The following is a 21483-nucleotide window of genomic DNA, read 5'->3' on the forward strand; positions in this document are numbered from 1 at the left end:
CACGGCCAGAGGTGTCTGTAAATTGTTGATGAATTTCATAATGTGTATGCATTACGAGTATCTTGCGAGTGTGTCTTGCCAAGCTGCTGCTGCGCCTGAGGCGGTTTCCGCTGACACTCCTTCATGTTGTTGTTGTATTTATTGGCGCTGTTGTTGTAGTTGTTGTTGTTACCGCCGTTGCAAATATGCTGCATAACGCTTTTGCCATAATTTACTTTTTATGAATGTCAATGGCTTTTTAATTAATTATATGCAATTTATTCGCCTACAGCGACTTTTGGCAGCATCTTTTATAGTTCCATTTTATGATTATTAACCGCAAAAATAAGAAACTTAACCTGAATGTGATCGAATAAATTTACAAACTCACCTTACATTATTATTGTGTACATTATTTAAAGTAGATTTTTAATACATGCGAGTACGTAGAAAATATGATACACTTTTCATTTTTGACTGCAGCACAAATTTAAAAATTAAAATTATTTAGAAAATACCCGTTGATTGAAAATGAAACAAATATTAAATTAGAAAGAGCAACCTTTTAGTTCTCACAATTAGTTTAAAAGCAATCCAAGTGATATTTCTAAAAAGGAATACTTAATTTGTTTTAGATAAATCTTAAAATAATTTAAATTTCACGCCAATATTTTAATTCCACTGTATTAAAAGAGAAACTGAAGAAGAAAACAAGATCGTTTGCTTATTAATATTTGCATAAATGCGTTTAGAAACTATTTTTTTTACAATATCGAATTTAATATCTTTTATAAATGGTATCTGCGAAGAATTAAAGCATTTAAGCGCTAAACAGGAATTTTTATACAAATGCAGTATTGTTTTTATTATTCCATGAATGAGTTTATTTTACTAATAATAATTACTTCCGAATCAACACAATATTTTGCACGTTCAAGAAGCATTTCAAGAGACATTTTTTCAAAATTCCCGCTTAATTTAGTATGCACCTTGTAAGTATTAATATTAAGTATGTACTAGTTTCAAAAGAACTTGGCTAACTTGTTAGCTATCATAAAATCATTTCTATATTTGTGACTCAACTTTTTATAGGGCAAGCGAGGGTAGAAAGGAAAAGACAGTAAATTTCTATATTATTTTGTTAATTGTAGTATCTAATATATACTTGTAAATACATCATTGTTTAAGCTACATTTTCACACTCACATGTATACATAATTTAGAGGGAGACACACATTCAAAATAAAACAGGCTGTTTACAAAAGTGATCATAATGAGAGACACACAGAAAAATAGATTTTTTAATCACAACAAATATTCTAATAATAAAAAGGAAAGAATACTATCATTTTATGGAGCTCTCACACAGACACATACATAAACCTACATATATGTATTATAAATACGAAATATCTTTGAACTAAAAATATGTAGCATAGGGTAAGATAAAGTTAAATAAAGATAATATGCATATAACCAAAACATGTGCATAAAAAAAATCCAGGATTTTTAGAAATATATGTTGAATGAGATGGGAAATTTCAGTAATTGCTTTTCTGTCTTGTTCTCAACATCGTGTGCAATTAATACCATATTGTTTATAAAGTTGCAGTCAAGCCCAACATTTCTCAAATCATAAATAAAAATAATAATCTCACAACTTTCTAACTTTTAACCAATCATCAAATGTGCCCTAATTAAGCACTTTGAATAGCATAATTGGCCACTAAAGCGCACTCCATCCATTATAAATGTGCTTACATGGTCCCGCAGCAGACCTTAGGGTTAAAGTTGGTCATAGCGTAGAGTTAAGTTGAGTATAGTAGTTTGAGGTATTAAGGAGCGCAGCATAAATCTCCAATTAATTACCAGCTATTAATAACGGTTGATGCGATCGTTAAATATATGCAGCTTTGCTTTTATATGCCTATAATTTCCACATGAGCATATTAAATAATTAAAAATGTTTTTTGTTCGTTAACCCAAGAATTTCTTTGATCCTTTTACCGTGCAAATTGAAGCCAAAAATCTTAGCATAAGTTGAGGTTCATTAAAGAAGCTTAAATTGTATTTCATTGTGCTGCTGAGGCGTTGCCTTCAAAACAGAAAATAAAGCTGAGGCAAGCGCCAGAAGCGTACAAATCCAATTTAAATGCAACAGCGGCTGACGCCACAGCAAGCGACTGCAACAACATCAACAACAACAATAACAAGAACAGCAAGAAATAAAACAACAAGAGGAGAGCGCCAGGCCTAAAAGAATAAGCGCTCGGCTGGACGACCCCCAATGTGGCACATTGTCGTAAATCACACATTAAAATATTTATTTGTATTTTTAGTTGTTTAAAAATTAGTTAAAAGACCGCTGCTTGCCAGACGCACAGTGTTTCAAATTCTATTTTCATGAAATACCAAAGTAGAGAGCCCATTAAATAATGTATTAATAATCTTTGAAAGATATTAATATTATTATATTAAATTAAAAACATTTTATAAGCAACTATTTTCAACGGATACTTTCTCGCTTAAAGGTAAGCTTATATATGAAAGGACTGACCAGATTGTTTAGACATATTTAATAAATAAATAAATCGGTCCTGAATAGGCTTAAATGTTTTGAATACTCATGTTGCTGCTGCCACATATCCTAGCTGAAACAGCTGCCTACATAAAGGACCTTTTAATCCTACATTATGACTTGAATGGTAATTATTGTCTACTCTCTATAGACGAAAAGCTTCAAAAACTGTCAAGGCACGAAACAAGATGTTTGAAAAGTAAATTAAAAGCATAAAGAAACAAATAAATAAAAAATAAATAAAAATGTAAGAATTTCAATTCATTTTATAATTACTCAAAGAAATTTGAAAGCAATAAAACATAGTATGAAGAAATCTGTATCCCTGAATCTCTCCTTTGAATATGAAAAGCTAAGACAGTTCCTACAGCATATTAAAAAGATAAATAAATATTCCATATTAAAAAAAAATGCTAAGATCGCACGTCAAAATAAAATAAAACATAAAAAAGAAAAGAAACAGTAAAGAATAAACGTAATCGAAACATTGAATTCATCTTGAAACAAATACATATAAATATTAAAACACTTGTGTAAGTTAGTTTAGTATTAAGTTAGGTTTGAGTCATTCAGCCTTATGGGTTTGTTTGTTTAATTGTCGATTGCTATTAACCACATTAATTTCTTTTAATTTGTCTAATTTTTCCCAGTTTAAACTGTCGATTACTGTTAACCATTTTTATTTCTCCATTTTGTTTGATTAAGAAGAAAAGACTAAGCTGTCTGTACATTATGATATCCTTAGCTCACCTGTTAATTCATAATGTTTTTAAGAAATGTGAATAAATTGAAATTTAAATGCTGAAACAAAAACCGTTCTACAACAATCAGGTCATGTTTTAATTGTAGGCTAGTCCGATCGTTTGACCACTGTGCGTCGATTGTCTTCCCTTTTGTATGTATGAGTGAATTTTAATTTCCTTTTTATGATATTTTAATTTATTTCAGCGTAAATCAAAACCCAAACGAGTTGCGCCCAGTCAGTACCAAAGTTAAAGCCAAAGCAGCAGCAACAACAACAACATAAATAGCAGAAGCAGCAGAAGCAGCGGCAACGGCAGCAGAACAGCCGAAGAGGCTGCACTTTTAATAAATTAGATTACTCTGTATTTCGTTCAGAGCGGCGCTGGCTTCGGGATCGGCATCAGCATCAGCATCAGCAACGGTATGGGCATCGGCGCTTATTGGTTTAAGCGCCCGCGCGAACTGCATAAATCTCTCGCTCTTTGAACGATGATGCTGAGCAGGAGCGTCTCCAGAGCAGCTAAGCACATGCAGCAAGCGGCATGCAGCATTGGCCGCGGCAGCAGCAGCACACAAAGATTGCTTTTTCACAGCTTGTGGTACGTCCGGCAGTTTATTAATTTGACGTTTTTCAGTTGCCGACGACGCCGCGCGCAACAATTTGTATACATTTTGTGCAGAACCCTTTTTGTATTTAGTTTGATTTTTGTGCGGGGCGTTTCACGATCGACTCCAAGCAGCTGCTGCTTAACTACTCCCACAGCAATTAGCCACGCACGCATTTACATTTTCGATGGCGAATTAAAATGCAGCCATCCATATTCATGCCCCGTACTGTGCAGCCCCAGCAGTTACATCTAATTAGTGACCCGTGGTGGGTAGAGGGGGAAATAGTACATCCTCTGGGTGACCCAACAGTTGCCGAGCACCAAGCTTATGCGTGCGTTAAGCATGAAGCAGTCAGTCAGCCCACAGATGGCGCACGCAATTTTCTCTTATACGCTGTAAAGTATGCTCTGTTATTTATAACATAGCCATCTCTGCACAGAGCAGGTTAATTTATTATTTCAACTCAAATGTAAAATGAATTCATTTTCAGTGAAAAAGCCCATTTTATTTTTATTTATTTTTTTAAAATTGATGATTTTGCGATGACGATTAGCGGCTTCTGAATTTTTTACGAGCCATGAAGTCTAGACTGAACAAATAATGTGCAAATAATTATAATTTATTTTTAATCACACCTTAACTAATTAGACGCCTGTTTGCTTATATTATAGCTCATATGAAGGTAACCATAGACACCACTAAATGGAACCAAAGGTAACTCAATATTATTATATATAGATATAGACACCACTAAATGGAACCAAAGGTAACTCAATATTATATTTTTAAATAACCTAATGATATTTTTTAAAAACACAATCTTTTAAAAAACACATTGTTTTTTAAATTACATTACCATTTTTAAAAACATAGCACATCCTTCAAAGCACTATTGAAATATTTACCCATAACAGCATAACATATGGCACAACTATTCCTTTAGGGGAACTAAATTAATATCTGTCTGTTACACACTTCTGTGTAAATAAAGATAACAGAATGTCATTCTCTGTAACCTTTGCACCCACACCGCCATCAGCGCCAACAGTTGCTGTTGAGCCTGCAACCTGCTGTTGTCGCATCAAACATCCCGCACACCATCCGCACTGGAAGCGTTCATTTCCACCCCTACATAGCGGAGGCTGTAAACTCACAATGAACGCTTCTCACGCACTGTTGAGTTAACAGTGACCTCATCGCTTACGCTCTGTTCGACTCGATTCGGCTCGGGCCCGGACTCGGCTGGGGCTCGGCTCATGTTATGCCCGAAGATGTGAAAGGATATTCTTCACCAATTGCTGTGTTAAATGGCATCGTGCTGGAAGCTTTAAAATTGCATTCAATGAACAAAAGTTACAGCGCTTTAAACATATGAACTTTTTTCTTTTTTTTTGTGGAAATTGTCGCTGACAATGTCAACTCACACACACAAACACACTCACAAACGCATATGCATATGGATATGCCCTCATCCATCCATCCATACATACATATGTGTGTTGGTTGGTTATGTTGATGACGGCAACGGATAAGTTAATGTACAATCTCTGTTCATTTTAAAAGCATGAATCCTTGTTGTTTTTACGCGTAACATCAGTTCGTCGGTTCGCAATGCAACGGAAGGAAGAATTGAGTGATGCCGCCCCCCCCACCCCCCAGCACATCCACCTTCACCCGCATCTCCAATCCCCAATCCACAGCCCCGCCCTCATCCCTTTCTGTTCTGTTTACATGCTTTAGCAGCCGTGACATTTAAGACGATGCATTTGCATAAAGCGCCGCTGACAACGCTGCCGCCCTCATACTTGTTAACGGACAGCGGCATTTTTACATGCACACATTAAACTCACACACACACACACACACACACACACGGATCCGCACAAAGACTCATACATACATGCATGCACACATGCAGGCGAATGTGCTTTGCCCTTTTTCGCCATTCCACTTGCCTCTGTATCGGATGTCAATGTATTAATGCAAGTGTGTGCAACTATGTATGAGGAGTTACAACTGTCTGCGCTAAAGTATATCCTTCAGTATGTTAATTTCGCCACTTCCTTTACCTGCTGAGGAAGCGTACAAGCATATTTAAGCTTTTATTGCAATTGTGTTTGTATCTGGGAAAAAACTATCAATTGAAATGTTCACCTCCCCCCTCAAAGCAATAAATTTTTATTCAGTTTCCACAACATAATCACACTACCTACTGATACAAGAACCTCTATAATATAATAATAAAAATGAATCGCTGAATGTGTTGCTAAGCGCAAATCTCTAGAGCAGCTCAACCAATTTTGCTAATTCTTTTTTTATAATATGTATTCCTTGAAGTACAAGAATGGTTCTGGAGAGAAAAATTTTCAAAAATTATCTGAAAAATTGTCTGCCAAGCCAATAATGTAACCAAAGGTGTAAAAAATAACGTTAAAAATTGCTGAACAGTATGCTGTTAGTTCAGAATCATCGTAAAAGCAAAAAAATGTTTATATAAAATTATAAAAAAAATGATAAAAATGCCTCCAATAAGGCGGCGGAGAAATTTAGGCAGAAGAACCCGAACTGCAACAAATCAAATTAATTATCAATCTAATCGTACTGCCCAGTAATGTGAAAGAATTCTGCTAAGACAGACCCGCGAAGTGAGACATTCGACTAATAATGATGCAAATTTGAATCAATTTAATTTTTAAAAAACATGAAATATGGTTTACAGAGCACCTCTTTTTAGTAACTCATAAGAAAAGGAAGGCTGTATGTGTGTGTGTTATAAAATTTATAAACTTGTAAATTTTGTAAATTTTTTAAAATACCCGTGTGAAGTAGGGGCGGGAAGCTAGTAACTTATAAATTAGAGCACTAATTACTAAATAATAGGTATACTTTAATAATGGAAAAACTTTAACTTTGATTTAACAGGAAGAAATATCAAATGAAATCATTTTTTTGGGGATTGCTTTTTTTTTTAATTATTCAACTTTAATATACAGAGTATTGATTATACTCAATGGCGTACGCAGGGGGAGGCCTAAAAAATGGAACTGGGTTGCATAAATTATTTTTTAAATGCATCGTGCCTTATTTAATCAAAATGTTGCTTTTTTAGTCCCCCTCTTTGGTAAAAGCTGCGTACGCCCTTGGTTATACTGATTCTTGCTAGATCCTAATAGGTCAGTAGATAGGATGTGTGTGTCCAGCGTCAAGTATGGGTTGTGCGCCAGAAGTGACGTCATCACATCAAAGAGGTATTTTATCTGAGGCTGGAAAGCGGGTGTTACATTTTTCCAAGCCATATCGGAGACTACGATTAGATAATTAAACGAACGGCGGTACAGAAAATCCCCTATAGTTGTGGGAGGGGGAGGGGGTATATCAAAAAATACAACAAACTAGAAAATGGCAATTTTAAATTTTTTTAAAGTATTTATTTATTCATCAACATCCATTTTGTGCCCTTTAAAGTAATCCCCCTCAAATATAATGCATTAGGCATAAAGCCGGCGCAAATCCTTCACCTTTCCTTTAAAACAAACCTCATATAAGACATCTTTGTGCGAAATTGTTGTCTCTACCTCTTATAGTCACTGCGACAGACAGAGAGATAGACAGGGCTGATCAAAAATATTATATATCAAATTATTACATACATGCGCACAAAACAAATACATACATATTTTTTTACCCTTTGGGTAAACAATGTGTATGGACAAAATTGTCGTCGAAAGTCGCAATCGTCGTCGCAGCCGCAGCATCACTTATGAGCTGAAAATTGACTACAAAACAGTTTTAAACCAAAAAAAAAAAAAAAAACTAGATTTAATAGCTTGATGTATGGAAGCAACACAAATTATCGCAATATTGTTAATACAACTTACTAATTATATATGTAAATTAAATTTGTTTTATGCTCAGTTTTTTTCATTTATAGATTTTAAACAATTTTTTGTTTATTTGTTTTAATTATCAATTTCATCGTTTGCAACTGTAAATTAAATTCAAATATATTCTTAAAATAGCAAATCATAAAGTAAAGGTATGTTCTTTGTTCTTTGTATTGTGTTGCTTGCGTTTAAATAGTTTTTACTGTTATCTCTGCAAGTTGATCTCATAATTAAAATTATTGATTTTGTGTCAGCGTTTGAAATAAAATAGTTGACCTCCTTTCGGTTATGTGTTACACCGAGCTCATTGAAATAAACGGAATATTTTTGAATTTCTCCCACTTCAAATGCCAGACCATGGCTCGTACTTGTATGTGTGTATGAATTGTTTTCAAAAATATAGTATGTTAAATATTTATAAAATCAATTTAGTATTTAAACGAGCTCAAAAGTGCGTTTGTGTCGAAGCTATACTATATTGACTGTGTATTCCAACAAAACTTTGTGCCATCATGGTCTTGTCTTTGGCTTCCTTATCTTTTGAAATTAACAAGTTTTCATAAAAAAAACTATTGTTAATTCATTTTCTTGCTATGATTTAGTTCTCTAAAATGATCTACCTCTGTGTTCTTCAAGAGGATGTATCGAGGAGGTGTAGAGGAGTGTTTGGAACAGACAGGCGAATGGACGAGAGGATACGCGGATGTCGTGATTTGGATTCGTCTCGTCAGCCCTGTAATATGTGGACCATTCTTCCCTCTGGTTGTTGCACACCAAAAACAATTTTTTTACGTTTATAAAATGAAAACTGGTTAAAAGGAGAATATCCGTTCAGTCAAATTGATTCAGCCAGATCCTGATGTATTAACACAGCATATATTTTAAAGCTCTCCAGCTCAACACGCATTATTAGTTTAAAGTGAAACTTTTGAGCTTTTGGGCAGCAGAAATTATTTACCAAATTTTGTTCACAGACAAATTCAGGACACAACCAAAGTCAACAAGCTACATATTGCAATAAAATGTCATTCAATAAATACGTAATAGAACTATGAAGAAAGCCTATTGAAAATAACGATTACATATTTGTGCATTTATTTAAAAAATAAAATCAACAGAGAGTTTAAAACAATAAGCCAACAGGACTCTTCAACCTTAGGTAAATATTAAAAACGATTGTACATTGTTCAAGAAATGTATAAAAAGGAAAATTTAAAAAGGCTGCTATGTAAATAGTTACGTGGAGCAATTTAGAGAAAATCTTATGATTATTGAACTAAAATTGTTAAATAACATCAAAGGTTTGTATCAAAACAAACAGGCCTGTCAAATATGAAAAATATTAAAATGAATTTTTTAAATAAAAATATAGATTGAAAAATCTTCTCTAACACTGACTGCTAGGCGCTGAGGCTTATAGAATGGGCAAGAAATGCTGGAGCAGAGGATGAGGGGGAGAATACACTGCTCCATCCAAATAGGAAAACTCTTTGTGGCCTCCTTTAGTACTTATATCGTTACACCCATAACATGCATGCCATATGCTCACTACATAAATATAAGTATATATGTATATGCTTTATTTAAAATATTCTTATGAAAAATGAAGAAAACTGTAAGTGGAAAATAGTATAGAGTAGCAGTGTATCAGCGTTTAGAATCTAATGAACACTTTCGTATAGAGTGGTGTGAGAGTGTACAAGTAGGGTATAGAGGATTTCATGAAAGTTTTTCGGTATCGTCCTTCGCATCTTCGGAAGTGGAAGTGGCAGGTGCCACAATTTCGCTTTCGCTTGTCTGTTGCTGCTGGGGCTCCTCCTCCTCCTCCTCCGCTGCGGGAGCTGTGGGAAACGGCAAGGCCCGCAATCGATGCACCATGTCCTCGAGAGATTCGGACACGACAGGCTCCTTCTTTTCCGTCTCCCGCTCTTCCTTCGAGAGGGTGCGCTTTCGAGTGGCATCATCTTGTCGTGTTGCTGCGCAGAGTTGCAGAGTTGGCCTGTGCTTGGGTATGGCGCCAGTCGATTGTTGAGCGGCCAATTGCGAGGATGTTGTGGTGACGGTTACACAACAGGCAGCAGCTCCCTCGTCGTCCACACCATCGTCGCCCACAATTCTGCTGCTGGCTATGCTGTTCAAATCTCCTGTGGTGGCCTCATCCTCTTCCACAGCCTGCTCCAGAACCTCCGCTTCCTGCCGACGATTTGCCTCACGCTCGGCAATGCGATTGATCATGGCCGTGCCCCGCTCGGAGGTGTTGCTGAGACGCGCTATTAGTTCGTTGCCCTGGACCTCGAGCAAGCGCAAGCGCTCCGCCCGATTGGCCGAGACACGTTCAATGTCCTCCAAACGCTGTTCCACGCTGTTTTGTGAGATGCCTGGCGCCGCCCTAGAAGTTGTGGGCAACGCAGCTCTGTCTTGGTCGTGGCGTTCGTGCAACGTGTCCAGTTTGTTGGCTATTGTGTCGCTGCGTTGCGCATTGCGAGAGAGTTGCGAGAGCAATTGTTGGCTCTCCTGCTCCAGACGTTGGATGCGTGCCGCTCGACGTGCCGTGTAGGCTTCTTCTTCAGCTGTGAGGGGGCTGTTTGTTTGGTCAGCCCCCTTCTTGGTTTCCTCGATCTTCTTGGGCTCATCCTCGGCATTGCTTTCCAGACTGCCCTCACGACTGGGTGCGCGTCTGATGCGGTCCAGCGATTTCTTGAGATAATGTCCACGATCTGTGGTGCGTTTAATGCGCGACATCAGCTGCCGGGATTCCTCCTCCAAGCGTCCCAGGCGTTCGGAACGCTTGCGCGTATATTCCTCCTCTCTAGGCGTCAATGTGCCAGTGGCTGGCGCCGAACTGGCTCGCGTCATGCGCTCAATACGCTTGCGGTTGATGAACTCGTCGAGTGGCACTGCATGCTGGACGGGCGCAATCTCGTCCTGAAAGCGACACAGTTGTATCTCAAGCCGTTCGCGATTGCCGGAAGTTTCCAGCACCTGTTGTATAAGCGACTTGCACTGCTCCTCCAGCTTCTGTATTCTGCTGGTGCGACCGCTCACCTCAACTGGTGAGTCAGCTGAAGAGCTGGAAGCTGCCTCGCTTGGCTGTGGCTTGCCACGCTGCTTGCTACGCGAGCTGTGCGTCGACTTGACCAAACTGCTGGCCAACTCCTCGCTAACCTCAGTGTCTGCATCGCCCTCGTCTTCATCGTCACCTTCGCGCCAGCCACAAGTTGGGGGCGCGCTGTTCCAGCGCAGCACAATCTCCTCGCCCTCGCCCTCGCCCTCGGCATTGGCCACAGCAGCCGCACGTCCTGGCGATGTGCTTTGCATGCGTTTTATGCGACGCGTATGTTCAAATTGGTCCCTCAAGTGCTTGCGACGGCAATTACTAACAGCGTCCTCTAGATTTCCCGCTTGGCTAGCGACCGCAACTGCCTCGCCATCAATAGCCTCGCTGGTGCCACCAGTCGCGGCATCCCCGACCTTCTCGGCGGGCAGCTCCTCGTCGGACTGCGGCCCCGAATCACTGTAGCCGCTCTCGGCCGAGTGATTGGCATCCTCTAGCTTGCGTCTGGCAAACTCACGACGTAAATCATCGCACTGCTCCTGACTCTCATCGTTCAGTGCCCGTGCGGCTGCCCACTTGCGACGACAGTACTCGAGTTCGTCCTTCAGCTCACTGAGCAGGCGACGCTTCTGCTGCAGCTGGTAGCGCAGGATTTGCTCCTGTGTGTGCAGCTGGCGGTGTTGACGCTGCATTTTTCCCACCAGATGCCACGTTTTTGTCAGCTCCAAGCTAACAGCACTCAAGCGCTTCTCCTGCTCGTTCAGCCTATAGTCGAGATGGCAGTTGAGCGTTTTCAGTCGATTAGTTTCCTTCACCAGCGACTTTTTCTCCAATATGAGATCCTGGTAGAGAAAGCACAAAAAAAACTGTTTAGCTTTTTGTTTGGTTTACTAAATGTTCCCGTTCTCATAAAATCTTATGATTTAAATGGAAAATTTAATGGTTTATAATCAAACTCCACTGAATCCAAAATAAGCGATCGAAATATTTAATCGAGGAGGAGGACAATACTATGATTGATAGATAGATAGAACATATATTTATATACCATTTGCAAGTTATTTCTCGGTCGAATTAGTTCTAACTAATTTCTGCGAGGGCGTATTTGCAATCTATACTGTCTGATTTATGTTATATATTTATCTATTTAGCTTTTTATTTAATTTTCTATTTGTATTTTTGTAAATTTTTGAATTTTTTATTATCTTATTATATATTTATTAATTTATCGATTTATATATATATTTATTTATTTTTTTTATCTTTTAATTTCTTTCTTTATTACTTATCTTATTCTCTTTTTATTTAATTATTTATTTTATTTTTGTATCTCATTACTTGCATTTTTTTTAATCTATTTATATATTTATTTATCTATATATTTATTTATTTATTTATTTATCTATTTATCTATTTATCTCTTGATCTATATATTTATTTATCTGTTTTTCTATTCATTTAATTATCTTATTCTCTTATTTTTATTTTTGGATTTAATTTGTTGAATTTTTTATTATCTAATTATATATTTATTTATTTATGTGTTTATCTATTCATCTACTTATCATATTCTCTATTTATTGAACTTTCTATATTTATTTTTGTATCTAATTATTTCAATTTTTTATAATCTAATAATATATTTATTTATTTATCTAATTACATATTTATTTATTTATCTATTTATTTATTTATCTGTTTATCTATTCATCTAATTATCATATTCTCTTCTTATTTAATTTTCTATTTTTATTTTTGTATTTAAATATTTGCATTTTTTATAATCTAATTATATAATTATCTATTTATTTATTTATTTATCTGTTTATATATTCATAAAATTATCCTTTTTTCTTTTTATTTAATTTTCTATTTTTATTTTTGTGTATTTTGTATTTTTTATAATCTAATTATTTATTTATTTATTTATTTACTTATCTGTTTATCTATTCATTTAATTATCTAATTCTCTTTTTATTGAATTTTCTTTTATCATCTTTGTATCTAATTATTTGAATTTGTTATGATCTAATTATATATTTATTTATATATATATTTATTTATTTATCTGTTTATCTATTCATCTAATTATCTTACTCCCTATTTATTGAACTTTCTATTTTTATTTTTGTATCTAATTATTTGAATTTTGTATAATCTAATCATTTATTTATTTATTTATACGTTTATCTATGCATCTAATTATTCTATTCTCTAATTGTATTTTTTATGTATCTATTCATCAATTTATCTTTATTTATAAATTAATGCACATACAAGTATGTATTTCTCTATGGTGTCTTTATCTATTCCATTAAATACATGATCCTTTCAGCTTGAGGGTTATAATTGTAGTGTCCAAACTTTTTATAAACATGGTCTTAGCTTCTCGTCGACCCTTAATATTCTGACCCAATATTTTGGCTAAGCTGTTGACTAAATAAACTCAATTAAATGGGTAGCGTCGGCTGCCAACCACAACAGTAATAACAAAAGCAACAACTGGTCTTCGGATTCAGCTACAAAAGTGGGCCAGCAAAGTAATTGTTTTTGCTGTTATTTGTGCAGTTGCTGTTGTTGTTTTCACTGTGCCGGCTGTCGCAGTAGATGTCAAGAATAATGAAGCTCGGCCTGCACTTTACTCTAAATAAAACGCTTAAGTGAATAATGCAAAACTTTGCAACCATCGGGCTACAGCTACAGACAGTCCACCCGCCCCCACAAAGCACGTGCCCAACTATTGGAAACTTCTGGCCACAGGATAGAGTAGCCAACAACAACAACAACACGAAGAAAACAAACAAGGATTGGGGATGGGCATGGGGCTGGGGAGAGGGGAGAGTGGAGGAGAGGAGAGGAGGAGTCAGTTGGTTGCAAGTGTTGCCACGGCAGCACTTCATCAGAAAACCGGATGCGACAACTAACAAGCCCGATTGTCTGCAGCACTTCAAGTGCAGTTGCAATGGCAGTTCCTCTCCCTCTCCGTCTCTCTCTGCCTCCCTCTCTCCCCCATGCCCCCTGCCCCTGCCCCTGCCTCAGCCACTCACCTTCAGCTTGATGTAGGTCTTCGATACGCTCAGCTCTGGCGTTTTGCTGTTGGTCGCCTTTTGAACATCCGCCGTAGCTGGCAGCTCTTCAAACTGCACCCGCTCGATTTTGTGGTGGCTCAAGAGCTCCATCAACACTTTCCAAACTTTTGGCAAGTTGCCAATGATTTCTTGTGCTGTTGCAACTTTACCCATAATTTCGGGCTCATGGCTTTTTAACGAAACCGCAGCAGCTCCGCTACGCCTTCTATGTTTTTTAATGCCGCCAATGTTGCTGCTGCTGCTTGTCCTGGCACAGCCAGCAAAGTCGGTAATGTCCTCGCTGGCGATAACTGCAGCACTAGAAGCCGAATCAGAAACAGAGCCCGAGCCCGAGCTCGAGCCACAGCCAGAGGGCATGCCAACCTTTCCAGCATCAGCTGCCACAGTATCACCTGTCGCCGATGCATTTGACTCCTCCGGAGATATATTTGGCATTGAAGTTGGCATTGGCGTTGGCGTCGGCGTCACACTGCGACTCTTGTCCTTTGCCTCCGACATGGCTGCCTGTTCGACCAGTTCGAATAGTAATTTCGGCAATGTGGCACCATCACTGCAACTGCCCTCCGCCTGCGTCATTTCATTCAGCAAATCTCGATTTTCCTCAAGCATTTTTGTCAAGCGATCAATGTCCAGATTGTTTTTGCCATTGAAGCCCATTACCATCTGACTGAAGAGCTGCAAGCGCACAAACAAATATTGCAAGATATAGAACATGAAAATTAGATAGATAAGGGAACTAACTCTACAAATGCATAGTGGGACAGGCTTAGGTAACAGCATTTCAGCATTTCAAATTAGTTCAGTCTGCAACGGAAAGGTCAAAAGAATTATGAAACTCTTCTATTGAAAGACACAAAGTTTATCGATCTGTTCTAAAGTTCTAGCTGTTTCTAAGCACTTTTCCGATTACATTTATGATTATAGTTAAATAAAAAAATTGTCTGTGCTAATTCGAATTACTTATTGATTAAATTTTCTGGACTAACAAAAGATCCTTACAATACAACTGCTTGAACTGACCTCTACTTGATCTCGTTATACTCCAAATAATGGGGGCGGTTCGGTTAAAAGATCGTACTAAAAGAATAGCAGATGGTGAGTCTTACAGGCGAAGTGCTTTCCTCCTCACCTTCCACCTGCTACAGAAGTCGTTAAAAAGAAGCCCTTGCTGTTATAAAACACTTTCCCTCATACTAGCACGGGTCGAATATATATAATACTTAGGCGGGTCTCATATGAATCCAAATTTATGTAGATATGTATATACTTTATGTTTTATTTCGGCACATATTTTTGTTTCCACCAAAGAACAGTACATCTAATTCTGTTTTTACACGATTATGATATAACACGGTTTTAAAAATTAACAAGAGAGAACGCTACAGTCGAGCAAGCCCGACAGTGTAATACCCTGTACCCAGGTAAACTTCCGTCAAAAGAGGAAGAAGAAGAGCGAACTTGTTGCTGCAGTTTGGGGAGGTTGTACTGGCGAGAATTTGTTTCGCTAATAACTTTTCTTAGAATTGACCGAATTGAATAAATGAATGAATTGAATGAACAACAGTAGACAATTATATATAAATTATGTGTGCAAAGTTTGGTTTAGGTAGCATTTGAAATGTGGACGCTATTAACGAAATTCTGTAGCGGGGGAAAATTCCAAAAAATAAAATAAACTCGTCCTTACTCGGATCTAGGAGAATCTGGATGCCAACTTTGGTTATTCTAGTTTTTATAGTTTCTGAGATCCTCGCGTTCATCCAGACGGACGGACAGACGGACGGACAGACGGACGGACAGACGGACGGACATGTAGGGATCGATTTCTCTCGTCATGCTGATTCAGAATATATATACTTTATGGGGTCGGTCCTTCTGCATGTTACATACTTTGCACAAACCTAATATACCCTTTTTACCCTACGGGTACAGGGTATAAAAATTGCATATGTATTTCTCTAGAGACAAGGAAGCAATCACCTATTTTTGCATATGATTAATGTCTTTTTTTAAACGGTTGTGTCTGGAACCAATCTATCGTGTAAAAACAGAATTAGCTGCATTTGGAATTGATTTATTGATTCGTTTTGTAAAGTTAAATAATCATAAATTGACAAGCAACATTTTGATTGAATCGAGCCCACTATGCAGTTGCATGTAAGCACAAAACTGAGTACCACACTGCGTATGCACAATTTTTGATTTTGATTTTTTGTTTGCTTACGTTTTTCATCATTTGATGCTGCCTGTGTATAAAATGTTTGTGAAACAATTTTCAAGTTTACTTTGCACTTGAAATGCGTTTCCTAGCAACGCCAATAGCAGAAGCTAAAGCAGAAACAGCCGCACTTACAACAACAACAACAACAAACAACTACAGACAAGTTCTGTTTGCTTCAGTTTTTCGAGCTTGAGAGTCGAGTGCGCTTGTAGGTACTCGCATTTTAGCTTACCATGTTCACAGCCCCCATTTCCTCCTTGAGAGCCCGCTTCTCGAATTTGTGTTCACTGCATTCCTCCTTTAGCCTGGCCAACTCATTGTTGGCCCCTTCGACTTCCTTGAGCAGTGTTTGATTGCGTTCCTCTAAGTTTTTCGTTCTGCAACGCCAAACAAAAACAAACAACAACCAAAATGAAAATAAGAGAAAATGAAAACTCGAGCAACATGCATTGCTGTGAAGCCGAAAATAGGCTTGAAGGTGGAAATTTTAATCAATTGAGGTGGAGGCTGCCAGCCGACGCGTGTTTCAAATTTGAATTGATGGCACACGTGTGCGTGCCATATTTAGATTAATGCGTGTGTGTGTGTGTGTGTGCGTGTGTGTGTGTCGTTCACCAGCTGGCCATCATAAAAATAGCAAGCACAACAATAGCCATACACACAGGCTACACACACATACATACATACATATATACATATGTATTTACGTTTGACTTTTCAATAGCATTTTAATAATGCGCACTTCATGTGAAGCTTTTTGGCCGCACATTTTGCATTTTTTATTGATTTTAAAGTAGGAAATTTTAAGGATTTTCAGGTAATATAAATGGCCTATAAAATAATACATTAATATGTTTACACATTAAACAAATTATACTATAATTTAAAGTTCGTTATAAAAAGTGAATTTAAAATGTAATGCATTTTCAATAGGAAATTTGTTCTTGTGGCAAATAAAGAATGCTGCAAAGTTGCGTTTATAAAGTTAAAGGAGCTGATCAAATCTTGTTAAGGAGCACCTTTATAGGTTTTTTTTTAAGAATAAAAATAATCAAATGCCATGTATTAACTTACCAAATAGATTGTTATTATAATAGCATTTGAATACTCATTGTACTAGAGCTTCTTTTAAGAAACTCCATGCCACACTACTATATGGCAAGATAATCACTAATTTAAATGTTTATTTTAACACTTAATATCCTCTAGTTAATTTAAATAGCAAAAAGTTAGTTTAGCTATGAAAATAAATAAATATGAAACTAGCGCCTTGGGTTTAAATTAAAAATTTCAGAAAAGGTAAGTTAAAAGGTGATTCGTTTCAAAAGGACTAACTACAATAAAATTGAAAAAAATTACAAAGAAATGTAATTCTATATTTCGGCGAGATAATAAAGGTAAGTGGTAGTTTGCTTGTATATGTATTCACCTGCTAATTTCCCAACTGTATTTTATTATATAGTATTTATACTCCTAAGTTTATTTCTGTTCGGAAATTAAATGCATGTATGTATTACTGAAGGAACATAACAACCAGAAATGGTAATGCTTAGAAAAAAAATGAAATTCTCTAAATAAAAATATTGCTTTGAGACAAGTTTTAATCTCTAGCTCATTCACGAACAATAAACATTTGTAATATTGTTTTTTACTTCCAGCTGCAAATTAGTAAAGCATTTATACTTTCTCAGCTCACTTAAAATATTTAATTAATAGTTTGGAATCAAAAAACACTTGCTAATAAAAGCAAATAGCCGCCAACATTATTTTAATTGAAGAAATATTTTAGAAAGCAGTTATTTGCAATAATATTTCTGAAGAAGCTTGTTGCAGCAAAAAGGCTAGCAAGCAAGAGTGTGGTATTTTTTAATTAAAATGTAAAAGTGAATTTGGTTACAATGGGAAGGAAGCAAATTTAACACAATAATAATAATAATAGAAAAAGCAGGTAAGAAGAAGGAGATAATTCGCTTGTAAAGCGCTTGACAAATTTTGCTTCTGATGTAGTTATTTGATAATTAATGCAAGGAGTAGTCTGTAAAACCGTTGATTATTTTCAGGCTTTGGTTAATTCCATATGACTGCCTTTCATTAAGAGTTTAATTGAAAATACTTTACATTTAATGGCAAGTGAAATTGAAAATGCGAATTGGCGTACTCACTTTTCCTGCTCGGCAATCAGTTCGTCCTTTTTAATCGATATGAGCCGCTGTAGGTTTTCATATTCGGCGGCTGCCACACGCTGCCGTTCCTCATAGAGTTGGCGTAATTGCCGAATATTGACCAATTGACGTTCGTATTCCTGTCGCAGATTATTGGACATGATTTTCATTTCCCGCTCACTGAACGACGTTTCAATTTCCTGCAGCTTGTCCTTGAGCTGCACGAAGCAAAAGGAGGAATTTCACCGGAACTATCAAATATTAAATCAGTAAGTAACCTTACCTGAGTGCATTGCTCCTCCTTAACACTGAGCATCTGTTTGCAGCACGAGATGACCTCCTTCAAGGTGCCCACTTGCTTTTGCACGACGTCCAATTCACTTCGCAACGACAGATTATCGGCATTGGCCAATTGTAGTGCCAACTGCGCATTGGCGAGCTCAATATTGGCATGACGACTACGTTGTATGGGATTCTCATCATCGCTATCCATCGCAGCCTCTGCCTCAGCCTCAATCACATCCACATTGTTATCGGCATCATCATCATAATGGCGAGCGTCAGCATTAGAAGCATCTTCATCTCGATTTTCTGACTGTTCTGCCAGATTTTGACATTTTCGCAAGCGTTGCGCTTCTGCTTGGGACGTAGCCAGCTGTTTGCGCAAACTGTGCAGCTCTTCACGCAAATCCTGCACGGCGGTCTGACGTGCCAGCCGCCTGCCCCTCAACTCCTCCTTGAACTCCTCCAGTGTCTGCTCGCGGCAGACTGCACCCACATGGCTGTTGCTGCCGTTCTCTTGGCTCTCCATCTCAACAGTAGATGTTGTTGACGTGCCTTCGCTTTGATTTTCATTTGAGGTTAATGTGGTCATGCTCTCCTCTTTCTTTGGCAACATCAACGTCGTCGTCAACATCGACGTTGCCGGCACAGTTTCGCTTTCATTTTCATTGCGAGTCGAATAGGCCAAAACAGCCGACGGCAGCTGTTCCAAAATTAAGTTCTCGTGTTCGATCTCTTGCCACCATGGCTCGTCATTATTGCTGCTGCTGCTGTTGTTGTTGCTGTTGTTGTTGTTGCTATTGTTGTTGTTGCTGTTGCTTCCAGCTACACCCCCACCCTCTTGTGCTGCTGCACTCTGCGCTGCTTCGCCCGCACTGTGCGGGGAAGACTCGGCATTTCCCATATCTCTATAGTAAGGCTGATTCTACAGACGTCTTCGGGCAGTGCGTTGACTTTGTTAGTTGGCCAAAACGAACAAAGAACGTGATTGGTATGCCAAACGACCCTTTATTGCAGTTGGTGTTGTTTTCGTCGTTGTTGTTGTTGTTGTTGTTTACTCAATATTGTTGCTGCTTTTGTCGCTTTTCTTGTTTACTGCAGCTACGATCTGGCAATTCACGTTAATGCGACTTTTCTTTAAAATATTTGCTTTAAGAAAAGAGCACAGACAAAGAACCTCTGGCTGTTAAACGTTCACGATTCGCCTGATCTTAAACAAAACACAGAAAGACATACAACTTAGCCGCCTTATGCATAGATATTAACACATACATATATATTTATATACATATATACGTTCATACATACGAACAAAAAATGCTAGTATTTCTGCTTTTTTCAAACACGCGCGATTTCGCAATTTTATTAACTTTCTCGAATTTTTCACCTCTTTTTTCGGAGCATCAAATTTTATAAGCCGAAAGTTTTTTATGTTTCTTCTTCAAATCAAAATCTTTACTTCGTTTTATGCAATTCAAAGTTTCATCTATGGACATGTATATGTATATATACATATATATAAAGTATACATATATGTATTTATATGTGTGTACCTACAATTTAAATTTTCGAACTGTAGGCGAAACTTCTCGCTTGCGCTGCTCGTGTAAAACTGAGAGATTTTCTATTGAAACAAGCTATTTTTAAAAAGATCTGTAAGAATCGCTTTGCATCTGCCAGCAGTACTCTCTAGTTTTCTGTGAAAAATATTCGGATGCTCCCAATTGTTTTGCATCTCTTGGCAAGTGTGGTGAGCAGAATGCATGGACCGTAATCTTCTTAACAAAGAACCTTTTGCCGCACGAACCTTAAATACCTACACTGATGGTTCTATGTCAAATAATAATATATGGATTGATTTATTCAAGTTTAAATATTTTTTGAAAGCTGTTGTCTAAACATTCAAATATATGAAGAAGGCTTAAGCTTATAATCGACTGGTTTGGCTTAGATTTAGGACTTGCAAGTGAATAAAATTAGAAACTTGAAGGTTTTACGAAGCCTGTCCCGATATTTATGGAAATTGTTTCCGAGAAATTTGTTGACTGCTTCAAACGCTCTGCATTCCAATGAAACCACAGAGAATGTAGGACGCTCTCTCTTTCTGGTTTTAGTCATGTTTTCTATTTAATCTGTATAATAATAATGTCTTAGTTTTGACGAATTTTTTGAAGATATCTTAGAATTGAATAAATATTTTAAATTCATGCCCTGAAGACTCGAATGAAGTACCGATTTCTTTTGTTCTAAAACACAGTTCAAACAATCAATATTATTTATAGAACACCTATAGAGATTTAGCTCTTATCACGATGTATTTTATAGAGAGGAATTTCTTTACTAATAGACGGAGACAGAGAGGCAACGACGTTTTCTTCTACTTACTCAGAAGATACAAAACAAAGTCTTCATACGTATCAATCATCTGAGGAAAGTCATAATGCCATTCGTAAGGGCATAACAAATTCCTTAGCATTTGAATGAGTTGTTTGTAAATGCTAACAAAGTTTTTGCATCCTAACTAAGAAAATTCGTGTCACACCAAGTGATTTAAATTTAGCATAGCGCGTCATTTAATCAAAAACGTTGAGATATTGTTTGTCATTAGTCACGAGTGTAGTAAACAGAATTAAGACGAAATAGCAAATTTATGAAATTCTTTTCTATAATCGCTTGATTATATTCAATGCATTGTTTCCAGCTGTGTGTGCAGGTTAAGGGCAAAACTTTTCGCCCAGAACTGGTCGCCATATATTATGGTTTGCAAGTTTTTCAGTTGCCTTGACAAACTTTTTAGAAAAAGTTGCAAATGAAAATGCATTTTTCTACTCGAGGTATAAACTAATTTTGGCCAACCCTCTGGCATTGTCTTGGCCATTT

General features: G+C 37.1%; 1 protein-coding gene across 2 annotated transcripts; it reads right to left on the reverse strand.

Annotated features, from left to right (window-relative positions):
- Positions 1 to 9351: 9351 nt before the first annotated feature.
- LOC115630999 (putative ciliary rootlet coiled-coil protein 2) lies at positions 9352 to 20196 on the reverse strand. Of its 2 annotated transcripts, XM_030527593.1 has the most exons (6): positions 20161 to 20196; positions 18605 to 19808; positions 18322 to 18539; positions 16392 to 16536; positions 13897 to 14613; positions 9352 to 11691 (listed from the first exon to the last, which is right to left on the reverse strand). In XM_030527593.1, the coding sequence occupies exons 2-6, from the start codon at positions 19505 to 19507 to the stop codon at positions 9514 to 9516; spliced, it is 4161 nt and encodes a 1386-aa protein (XP_030383453.1). In that variant the 5' UTR covers positions 19508 to 19808; positions 20161 to 20196; the 3' UTR covers positions 9352 to 9513. The 2 variants fall into 2 exon arrangements, with proteins under 2 accessions (XP_030383453.1, XP_030383454.1); XM_030527594.1 differs by lacking the exon at positions 20161 to 20196 and having other exon boundaries at positions 18605 to 19813.
- Between the last annotated feature and the right edge of the window lie 1287 nt (positions 20197 to 21483).

This window comes from Scaptodrosophila lebanonensis, unplaced genomic scaffold (genome assembly GCF_003285725.1).
Source record: "Scaptodrosophila lebanonensis strain 11010-0011.00,11010-0021.00 unplaced genomic scaffold, SlebRS2 tig00001412-arrow-pilon, whole genome shotgun sequence".
NCBI lineage: Eukaryota > Metazoa > Arthropoda > Insecta > Diptera > Drosophilidae > Scaptodrosophila > Scaptodrosophila lebanonensis.

Bases quoted from the DNA above. Each gene is read 5' to 3' on its own strand.
- LOC115630999 (XM_030527593.1), bottom strand. From the start codon at position 19,507: ATGGGAAATGCCGAGTCTTCCCCGCACAGTGCGGGCGAAGCAGCGCAG. The intron at 18,540-18,604 runs GTAAGGTTACTT...TGCTTCGTGCAG, and splicing joins AGGAGGAGCAATGCACTCAG to CTCAAGGACAAGCTGCAGGA. The intron at 16,537-18,321 runs GTGAGTACGCCA...TTGGCGTTGCAG, and splicing joins CTGATTGCCGAGCAGGAAAA to AACGAAAAACTTAGAGGAAC.